Source organism: Pseudoliparis swirei, chromosome 4 (genome assembly GCF_029220125.1).
Source record: "Pseudoliparis swirei isolate HS2019 ecotype Mariana Trench chromosome 4, NWPU_hadal_v1, whole genome shotgun sequence".
In the NCBI taxonomy this organism is placed as follows: Eukaryota; Metazoa; Chordata; class Actinopteri; order Perciformes; family Liparidae; genus Pseudoliparis; species Pseudoliparis swirei.
Window position 1 is genome coordinate 15,143,098 of NC_079391.1, and position 10,279 is coordinate 15,153,376.

At 38.9% G+C, this 10,279-nt stretch overlaps 1 protein-coding gene across 2 annotated transcripts; it reads left to right on the forward strand.

Annotated features, from left to right (window-relative positions):
• The first annotated feature begins 1,363 nt into the window (after positions 1-1,363).
• Positions 1,364-8,750, forward strand: LOC130193195 (CKLF-like MARVEL transmembrane domain-containing protein 3). Of its 2 annotated transcripts, XM_056413619.1 has the most exons (6): positions 1,364-1,650; positions 6,034-6,189; positions 6,340-6,435; positions 6,575-6,701; positions 7,201-7,274; positions 8,304-8,750. In XM_056413619.1, exons 1-5 carry the CDS (start codon positions 1,534-1,536, stop codon positions 7,227-7,229), a joined length of 525 nt encoding a protein of 174 aa, XP_056269594.1. In that variant the 5' UTR covers positions 1,364-1,533; the 3' UTR covers positions 7,230-7,274; positions 8,304-8,750. The 2 variants fall into 2 exon arrangements, with proteins under 2 accessions (XP_056269594.1, XP_056269593.1); XM_056413618.1 differs by having other exon boundaries at positions 7,201-8,750.
• The last annotated feature ends 1,529 nt before the right edge of the window (positions 8,751-10,279 follow it).

Sequence of the window (10,279 nt, forward strand, 5' to 3'; positions counted from 1 at the left end):
CTTTTTTCAGTAGATATGCCAAGTAGCTGCTGGTGTGAAATCATTGCGCATAACACACAGTCATTTCCTACAGCTAAAAGGAAATTGCTTGTTTCAGGAAACAGTAAGCTGACTTTTGCAAAAGAAAGCGTAACATGGAGGATGAAAATAGAATAACAACCCTGGGGGTGAACATGGCTTTCATCAAACCCAAGAGGGGGATCCTGAAAGTAGCAGAGATGGTGAGTCATTTTACACATCTCCAAAAGATTGAACGTTTGTTAGTTTCCAACAGAAGTCCTGACAGAGCTAATATGTGTCCTGTGCACATTAAAGGGCAGCAGATACAAGAGGTAATAACAAAGTAGCATCACCAATTAGCTTTAAAGGTTAGTCAACCGTGTTAGAACTAAATTGTTGATAGCAGTGACCCACATCGACATACCGAGACTTTAAAGAGGCTGAAAAAGAGACTGGATTAAAACATATGATGTGTGATGTGGCAACATCAGCCGAGGCTCGGTTCCTGTTTCGTATGAAGGAAGGCAACGAGTGCATCCGAAGAACTGATGTGCTCAACGCTCAACAGTTCAACAATGTGTTCATATTTAAATGTATGAGGTTTTCAAATGTATTTTTCCAAGCGTTACATTTCTAAGTATTTCTGGTGTGTCTCTTCTTTAGGCTTCAGGCGACTGCTTGTGGCTTTTGTGTGTTTCGCTGCAGCTTCGAGACCAAAGCACGTCACAACCCCAGTGTGGGAGTTCGTGATCACTGCTGTACGCGTTCAAACTCAACAAAAGACTGACCTTCTTCTTTGGGCCTTCGCGTGGCCCGGTTATGATATGTGGATTGTAGTTTCCCCCTAGCAGTCAATAAAATAAATAGCCACGCTTTGATTTAGCATGTAAACATGTGTTGAAACCAAACAACATTGTCAACGTGCATTTGTCTTTAAATATGTTCTTTATTTTCAGATGGTTATTGTCATGCTGGGCTGCTGTGTGTGGACTGCTTCATGCTTTTCAAGAACATCACATTCGACACGCTCAGAGTCCAGACAACCAATGAATTGTTTCAGCAAAGCTTCATCTCATTACTTTCCCTTTGACTTTTTTGATTCAAAGCTCGCACCAGTTGTTAGCCTTATTATAATTCCAGTTGTAGTCATTTGAATTGATAATGCAACTTGTTTCTGAAAGTTGTTTTTATATTTTCTTTTTTAATCAATACACATTTAATGGAAACAACAAATATCAATAAACATTGCGCATTTACCCTGTGACACCATGAATTGAATGTTTCCAATGAGTGGCTCGGGGTTGCGTTGCATCTGCAGCTGGGGGCGGGGGGCTTATCGCATTTCACATCTGGAAAAAGCAGATGTTACACTTTTTGGGAGCTCGCGCTGCGTTTCCGCGCTGTCATTGTTTCCGTTTCCACCAACGAGAAGCCCAACGCCTGCGCATATCTTTGTTCGTGTTGAATCCGTTACGTTGCATTGTAGTCCGGACTACTTTGGAGTTTCAGGAGAGTTTCTATCTTTTTCCAACCATGGGGGACATCGAGGCTCCCAACTCGAATCGGCCGCGCCAGAATGTCCTACTCTCTGTTCTCCCGAGCAAAGAGTTCGCCTCCTCAAGGAAAGGAATGCTGCTTATTGCTGAAGTGGTAAGAAATTACCCGAGGGATCACTTAGGAAACAAATGGAACTCTTACTGTGCCATTGTTTCGCCAAATACGCACAAACCCCCAAAGCGCGCGACGTTTGAATACGTGTGTGTGCTGTTTTCTAAGTTGTACTAGCAATGTGTTGCTTTCATGCTTGGAACGTTTGGAAATAACTGTAATGCACTGTTTCACTGTCATTTTGAATATGGATCAAGTCAGATAACTTCACGGGGGTTTCCATGTGCAGTGAGAATCAACGATGAGGTAAACGTCTCAAACTGGGAAAGAACATTTCTAGTGGATTATAGACCCACTGGAGAAGACCACTCTGATCATCCTGTCCATTGTGTTCAAGCTAAACAACGAACGCTACAGTCACTTAGTGTTTTAACTATAACTATATTTCAAAACAGATTCTGTTAACGTTCATATCGTAGTATACTTTCTTAATTCACCTTTCAAGTGGGGGAACTGACTGTGTGTGATGGTGTTAGTGGTGAGGGCTGGGAGATTACCAGCATCAGGCTTTTCTCAGAGGAAGAGTGTCACTGCACACTAACTGTTGATGCCCCCTTGAACCAGAGTCATGTGAGAGAGCAGTCACATCCTTCACTCTGTAGCCTGGAGCACAGTCCTGTGTGTGTGAATGCAGAGCTCAGCAGCCCCCTGCACACACACGCACGCACGCACACACACACAAGCCCCCCCCCCCCCCCCCCCCCACACACACACACACGCACACAATGCAGTATTTTCCCCCCAAGGCTAAAATGCTTCTGCATAACAAAAAAGCCAATTGGCCTCCATGACAGCAGGCAGCACATGTGTGTGCTGCTGTGTGTTTGTGGTAAGCGTGTGCGGTGGCACAGGTTCTGATCTATCATAATTCATGTTTTGTTTGGTTGAACTTTTATTTAAGACATGAAGGGTCCATTTAAATACCAAACTCTAAGAACATATTTTTCATTTACCTATCGTCTTGCACATCTTGTTTTTATGTCTGGATGTTTTGAGATTAGTTTAGAAGCTCACACTGTTGAGAAATTGCTTCTTTTTCTTCAACAGCAGCGTTTATTTACAGAAACAGTGTCCCTGTTACTCTGGAAGATATACAGAATTGAAAGAAAACATATCTATGTATTGATGTCTGTGATGTAGTACATTTTTGGGAGAATTAAGTGACATACTTATGACCAGAAGAGTTTTAAATCTGGCGAATCCATCAAATGAAATACCTGACCAAAAAAGGAACTTACCCATAAAGTACATATAAAAAGCCCAAATTGCCATAAAACAGTCTTTGCTCTAGGTTTGCAACATTGTACAAATGATGTGACACAACCAGAGATATTAAAAGGATACCACAGTGAAACATTATGGGGTATGCTGACGGCTGACGAGTCGATGTTGTCTCACAGTGTGTTGTCATCGTACAACTCAAACGGGAACTACTTTTTACATTTTGCTTTTTTTTTTACTGAACTCATGTTTATTGTTATTGTACAGTAGTACATTGGGATTTATTTGGTTTTAGCTTTGAGGATTTCCCAAGTTTATCCATGGCCTTTTTACCATCCCTAGTATTCTACTGTAGTGTATAGTACTGTATCTTGAACTGCAACCTCCGCGCTGCACTGTGTCCTAGAATATAGTAGCATAGCTGTGTTGTATTTCTGATATAGTTAAAAGCTTACAGGTAGTGTTATATGAGCCCACATTTAATGAAGTCAACTCTTAGATGTGAGTAAAGTGAACACAGCCCTGTGGGTTCTTCCATTCTTGGGAGGATTAGTCAGACACAGATCCTGCTGAGCATGCATTATCATACACAGTGTGTCAGTCAGAGCTCTGTGTCTTTCTCATTAGGATTCTCAGTCCCAGCCAGCAACAGGCCCAATAAGGAATGTGAAATCACAGGGTGTAAACTTAATGTTGCGAGAAAAAAAAGATTTTTGTAGCGTTTGAAATATTTCCCAAATGCAAACAAGCTGTTAATAAAGGGAGCATGGTGCGGTAACTGTGTGCAACGTGTGCCTCCTGCCTAGGTGGTGTAAACTGATTGGAATGTCAGAATCCTGAGCTCAGTGTGTGTGGCTAATGTGTTTGTGGCCTCAGGATTTATGATGTTTTTGTGAGTTTAAAAGCCCCCAGATGCACTCCCAGCGAGTGTCACTGCCTCCAAGACTCAGTAGACTCATTGCATACCTTAAAAGGGCAATGCTTTGAAGACTCGCTCTGCCCCGTCTGACCCCACCTCATAGTATAGTTTCTTATCGTGCAGTTCATTTTGATAGAGTTTGCAAACCAAACGATTCTATGATCAGTCATTTGATGGAAAATGTATCACAGACAAAAACATTTTTAATTATTATCAAGCAAAACTGCAATTCTAATGAATGTTTCCAGCTTCTTCTGTTTTATTTTATTATAAATATTATTTTTTGGTGGAAATCAAGAGATTTTCAATGTAACCGTGGGGAAGTTGTGATGGGCATGTTTCTTTTACTATTTCCACTATTTTCATTGACCAAATCATCAATTCATCATAACCTCAAAAATGATTGGAATTACAAAATAATTACAGTTTCCAGCCTTAATGCAGTGGCACTTACCAGACATGTGCCTCTCTGATATGAGGTGAGATTTGTTTTTGACAGATTATGTAAAGCACAAGAAAAGGTAGAGACGATGCCAGCTGCTCAGTTTTTATCGTGCCTCATAGTCATCCCAGACCTTATTCTCCTTAAGCCAACATGCCCGAGCATCTACTGAGGAACTTAAATAAAGGCCTCGACACACTCAGCCCAAACTCGTTGACTTTACTTCAAATGCGAGTGGAAACTTGTTGCCTCAGACCACTTCAGTTTTTACCCATGGAAGAAACTAAACAGGTCAAGTGGGGTAAACTTAGAACCTTAAAAGGATGCAGTAAACATATTTAAGTCCATATTCGTAATCTTTACTCCTGAGTCCTTAGTTCACGAAAATTATTTATTTTCTTTAGTCTAAGTATAATAAGATAACTATATATAGGCATATATAAACAAATCACTAATATAACATTATGTATTGCTGCTTAAGATCATTAGTTTGTTTAAGTAAACGTAACTAAGTTATCTCTGCTGAGCATGATCGTTGCACTCAATATTTCAGCTGATTAGTGCAAACAACTGAATACATTTAGTAATGACACCGTTGTTTTACAAGTCATGAATGTGTAAGTAATGACCACTGAAAAGTTTATTTTTAAATAAATGGGGGGTTTACAGTGTAATCGACGTGTAGAACTCGTATCGATCCCGGACAGGATGCGGAGGAGGAGGAGGAGCAGCAGCTTTAAGTCACGGCAGCTGCAGCGGCTGGCCTCAGTCCGGGGGAGCAGCTGACCTCAGGCCAGTAGACTGACTGACCAAGACAAGATGGCGGGCCTGCTGAGATTACAGTGTTTGGACTCGCTTTAATCTCCATTGATATAATCTGTCCAGCACTTATAATGGAGACACAGGGCAGGCTCATCTACTCACATCCTGACTACTTGTTACAAGCACAGAGCACTTTTAGACGTCCTCTTTCATTTTAACAAGTTTATGTTATTTTGTTTTGCACGTCCATGTTTGTGTGAGAGAGAACGAGAGGGATTCAGTGTCACACTGTACAAGTCGCTCCTCTTACAGGAAGTGAGCCTGAAACTGTTCTTCGCATAGATTTCAGCTTTGGGACAGTTTTACATCATACATTTGATATTATCGATTTACTTTCGGCTTCCAACAGCTGACTTGGATAATTATAAATTCAAGACAGAAGGGACTTAAATGTGCCTTCCTCAAAAGTTTTTAATTGTCTTTGATCTAAAAAATAAACAGTGCCTGTGTTTAAAGCTCCAACTCTTCATTGATCTAAACCATGACTTTTTTTCAACATACTATGACATTTTTTCTCTACACACCATACTATGACTTTTTTAAATCTTTCTCTACATTACTTTTTTTGACATTTGAAATAGCCGCTGTTCATTTTTTCGACATACGATACTACTTTTTAAGGACATTTTTTGAAATACTATATTGTAAAATTTTTCAGCATATGGTATATTTAAGACCTTTATCAAAATGCTATATAAATACTATATACATTTTGTTATTTTATTTTCATACTTTAATTTGTATTTTTATGACCGTTTTACCTTTTATAGTTTGACTTTATTACGAGTTTTTTCAACATACTATACTTTGACTTTTTAAATATTTGTTATACATACTGTTGTATTACTATTTGGACATACCATGCCATTTTTCAATATACTAAAGTGGTAAATGTATAGTGTTACTCTTTCTTCGACATACTGCACATGTTCCATATCTGTGTCTCTATTTGTCTCTGTAGGCGCTGTCCTTTGTGTCCTTCGTGTGTTTCGCGGCGTCCACAGCTGCAGCCTTTGTGACCGTCCCTCTGCTGGAGTTCCTCGCCGCTCTCTTCTTGTTGTTCGCTTACTCCACCAAATTTAATGAGAGGTTTAAAGGCTTCCTCTGGCCTCTGATGGTAAGAGCAATTTTCACATACAATTTAAAACTCAAGTCAGTGTGCATGATTGTAAAATTGTCTTTCAGTGCTGAAATAAGAAACATTGTAGAGTGTTATGAAGTTGGATTGTTCTTCTAAATCATAGTGTTTCTTGCTTTTCTCTCGAAGGATTTCATGAGATGCGTGTCTGCCTCCATTATCTTCTTCATCATCTCAATCATTTCAGTATCCAAATATGTGGACAGTTCCTCTAAGGCTGCTGGGGTAAAGTCGACCTTTGCAATAGTCTCATATTTATGTTTATGTATTAAGAACAAACTTACCTTCCTGGACTCATCATCGTTCTTGTTTTAAATGTTAGTTTTTCTTCTTTCCTCTTTTTTTTCCTGATTTTTTTCCGCAGATATTTGGGTTCATTGCCACCATCGTTTTTGCTTTAGATTTTTACCTCATTTTCAATGAGCTGGCTGCTTTCCTAAAACAAGGAGGAGGAGGAGGAGAGTCCAATGAGGAGCCATCAAGACACCACGGTTATGACCTTTTTATGACATTATTATGACGTACTGTACTGGGACATTCTTTGTGACATAAAGCACTACTTTTTGGCATACTATATATACTATGACATGTTTATGACTGCTCTATCAATGACTTTATGACATAATATATTATTTTAAATGACTTCTTTTTATGACATGCTTTACAGTGACATTTTAATATTTCTTTTGATGGCAGACTATTTTATTAGATTTGTGTCATACTGTCCTACAACTTTCTTTATGGCATATTAGATTTTTACAGATTTCTTTGACAACCTCCTTTACTTTTTTATAGCTTATTGTTTTAAAGGTTATTATACTATGACATTTTGAGATTATTTAGACTATAGTAACTTAACTTTTTGGCGTATTATATACTATGATTTTTTTGGTGACACTTTTCGTGACATTGTAATAATTTTTTTCTTCACAAAAAGCAGTAGACTAACCAACGTTTTAATTGTTAATCTAACACATTTTCATTTTTTAGATGGGCTTTCAGACTCTGATTCGGACTGAGACCGGACCACCACCACTAGGAGATCCACCAGCTGACAAGATCATGTAAAATAAAACTTTGCAGGAGAATTTGTCACTGCTAAGTTAGCATCATTGTGTCTCAAGTTTACTTTGATACTGTGTACAGAAATAACCACAAGGTCACTTTGCTTGTTGGTTAATTCTAATAATGATTTACATGTATTGGTAGTTGGAAAATTCTGACCTTCTTTACTTTCTTACTTTCCTCTTTGAATTTTTCTGTTTAGCATCCATTCAAGACACGTCTAGGCTGATGTGTCAAATATATTGGTCTTTTTAAGTTACTAATATAGTGGTCATTGAAAGGAGTTTATAAAATAATGCAAAAGAAAAAAGCTCTTTTTTTGTGCCCACGTGTTTATAAATCACATGTCTTAGATGATTTAGAGAAAATAGAACTGCCATCCTCATACTTTAATGATCATAACGCTGGGAGATTGATTGGTCTCATGACATTGGGTTCTCAGAAGCTGTTTGTATGATCCGCACGTAGAAACTACAACACTAATGACATGCATTATTACTATTGAATACATGTTTAAGTGTGCCAAAAATTAAGCATCTAAGTGGGGCATCATCACCATTTATACATTTTTAGTACTATCAAAAAAACTATGTACAGTACATAGACAAACAGGTTGGCTGGTTACAACCTCTAAACTCTACAAGAGTGCATGTTTTATAGCTAGAGGGTGATATGATCCTACCTTCCGATACATTTAACTTTTGGTACAACATAATTCCTTTAATTGCTTTCCCTCGACAACCTTTTCTGGATCGTTAGCTCTTAATATGACCCTGTGACTCGCATATAAAAGTCGTCATGAATCCAAGTGACAGAAATGATGCTATTTTAAAATCAGTTCAACTAACCCAGAGTTTGAGTTTGAGTGCTCCTTTGTTTCAGTTTGTTCTCTGTATGCGCTTCACAACCAATGTGTGTGTGTGTGTGTGTGTGTGAAAATAACAGTGCATTGTCGATACTTAATGCATTATTATACTGTTAAATTCTCGATATCCTATATGTGAATCTTTTTTTCTTTGAGTCTTCAGTTCTTCTGCAGCCACTACTGAAGAATGACCCGCACTAGCCACAGCGACTGTTCATGTGATGCACTGCACGAGTGCTCCAACAGCACTGTGAATTGAAAGTGGATGAATCGGTGGCCTCTAACTTCCATGTGGAATGTCAACTGTTGAGAGCAATTGACATATTAATAGTAACCAAAATACTTCCAAGGTTTGCCTTTCATGGGAGAGTTTGTTACTTCTGGGACGTCTTTTGTTTGAATGTTGCCCTGCAGGCAGAATCTTTGAGGCAAAAATCCTTCAGTTTATCTGAAGATATGCAATTTCACTGGATAACTACAAAACTCTAGCACACCCCTTTGCCCTTTCTGAACTATTGTTGGTGAAATATGAAGATATCTTTTTTTACACTGTTTTGCCATTTTATGAAAAAAAAGTTTAAATAAAAAAATAAAGCTACTTTCAATAATGTCTAAATTACTTTATTTAATATTTTCACTATACACTGAGGTGAAGCCTTTTGTAAATGTTTTGAATGCAATAATATAGCTTTGTACGTCTGCATGCTCAAGACGTGCTGTCGTAATCAAAGCAGGCGGAATAAAAAAGAAACAGAAGAGCGTCTAACTAGTGGAAAGCATCGCTTATCCTCCCCATTACAGTTGTTCTCCGTTGCTTTGGCTCAATTCTTGAAACAGAAATGACATTCTCAAAACGACTCATGCAAACCTCCAAACCACTGGGCACTTGTTCACAACAGATTTGAATTTCTCATTCCTTTAATCAAAGTGCAATTGTTTTAGAAACTCCTTGCAAATGACAAGTACAATTGCCTACAGCTTGCACACATTTCAAATGATTTAGCACATCTGTGCAACCGGTTAGGTACAATTGCCTTCAGTTAGCCCAATTACCAATTGAATACATCTTGCTGGTCTAAACCGACTGTTGCTTCTCAGTCAAGTGGTTGGTCTCCGCAAAACATCTTGGCATAATTTCCTTGTGTACATCATCACCTGCACAATAGTTCACTCCACTGTCAAAATCGTTCAGGCACATAATACCATGAAAAATATCATGGTATATTCTGTAATATGGATCTCTTGGATCATCGGCTTCATTTTCAGTTGCAACTAGAACTTTACTAATCAAGGGGGAGTTTCTCACATCCGATCACCAATCACACAGTAATTTTAGTTAGCTGACAGGTGCTATCCAGGAGTATAAATGCTTCCATCAAATATCTAGGGCGTGACAAAGTTCAGTACAGTTTACAGTATGAACATGGAAGCACCTGGCCAGGTAAACGAACAAGGGCAACTGCCCGTTCGAGGAAGAGGAGGAAGGAGAAGAGGAAGAGGAGCAAGGGTGCGTGGTGGTGGAGGGTGTATGAGCATCGGGCTCTAAACCAGAGGTCCCTTCTCCAGGCAATGGATGCTGCTTGTGCCGATGTCACGGCAGATCAGTGCAGGGGATGGTTGCGGCATGCACGGCGATTCTTCCCCCGTTGCATCGCAAGGGAGAACATCAGATGCGAGGATGAGCAGGAGAGTGAGGATGAACTCCAGCTTTGAGCTCCAGCTTTGCTTTACTTCCCTACTGTATGTTTTGTTACAGTAGTGTAGGCTATACTTAATTTTATTTTTGATGTGCTTTTTGTTTGACACTATTTTTTGCTGTACACATTTTCTGTTTCTTTTTTGCAATTACTGTAACAATTTCCATGGCAGTATAAGTGCATTACAGTATGTGATGTGAAACCTTGTTGGCTCCTCTTGAATTAATCTTTTTTCTGTTTGATACACATAGTATTCTGGAAAGAAAACATCTACTACAGTAACCATTCAGTGTCAAAGGACTAAGCCAAGATTGAAATGTGCACATGAGGGATATTTCTATGGTCCACTGCCATACTGACAAAACATCTAAACATTTTGACCTGCAGTGTTTATACAATGACGAAGGGACTTTTCATTTTGGGGGCACTGACTATTTGTATG

What these genes read in the sequence shown, in the direction of transcription:
- LOC130193195 (XM_056413618.1), top strand. Translation starts at nt 1,534, where the DNA reads ATGGGGGACATCGAGGCTCCCAACTCGAATCGGCCGCGCCAGAATGTC. An exon ending in GCTTCCTCTGGCCTCTGATG is followed by an intron (nt 6,190 to 6,339) that starts GTAAGAGCAATT and finishes TTTCTCTCGAAG; the next exon opens with GATTTCATGAGATGCGTGTC. An exon ending in GGAGCCATCAAGACACCACG is followed by an intron (nt 6,702 to 7,200) that starts GTTATGACCTTT and finishes TTCATTTTTTAG; the next exon opens with ATGGGCTTTCAGACTCTGAT.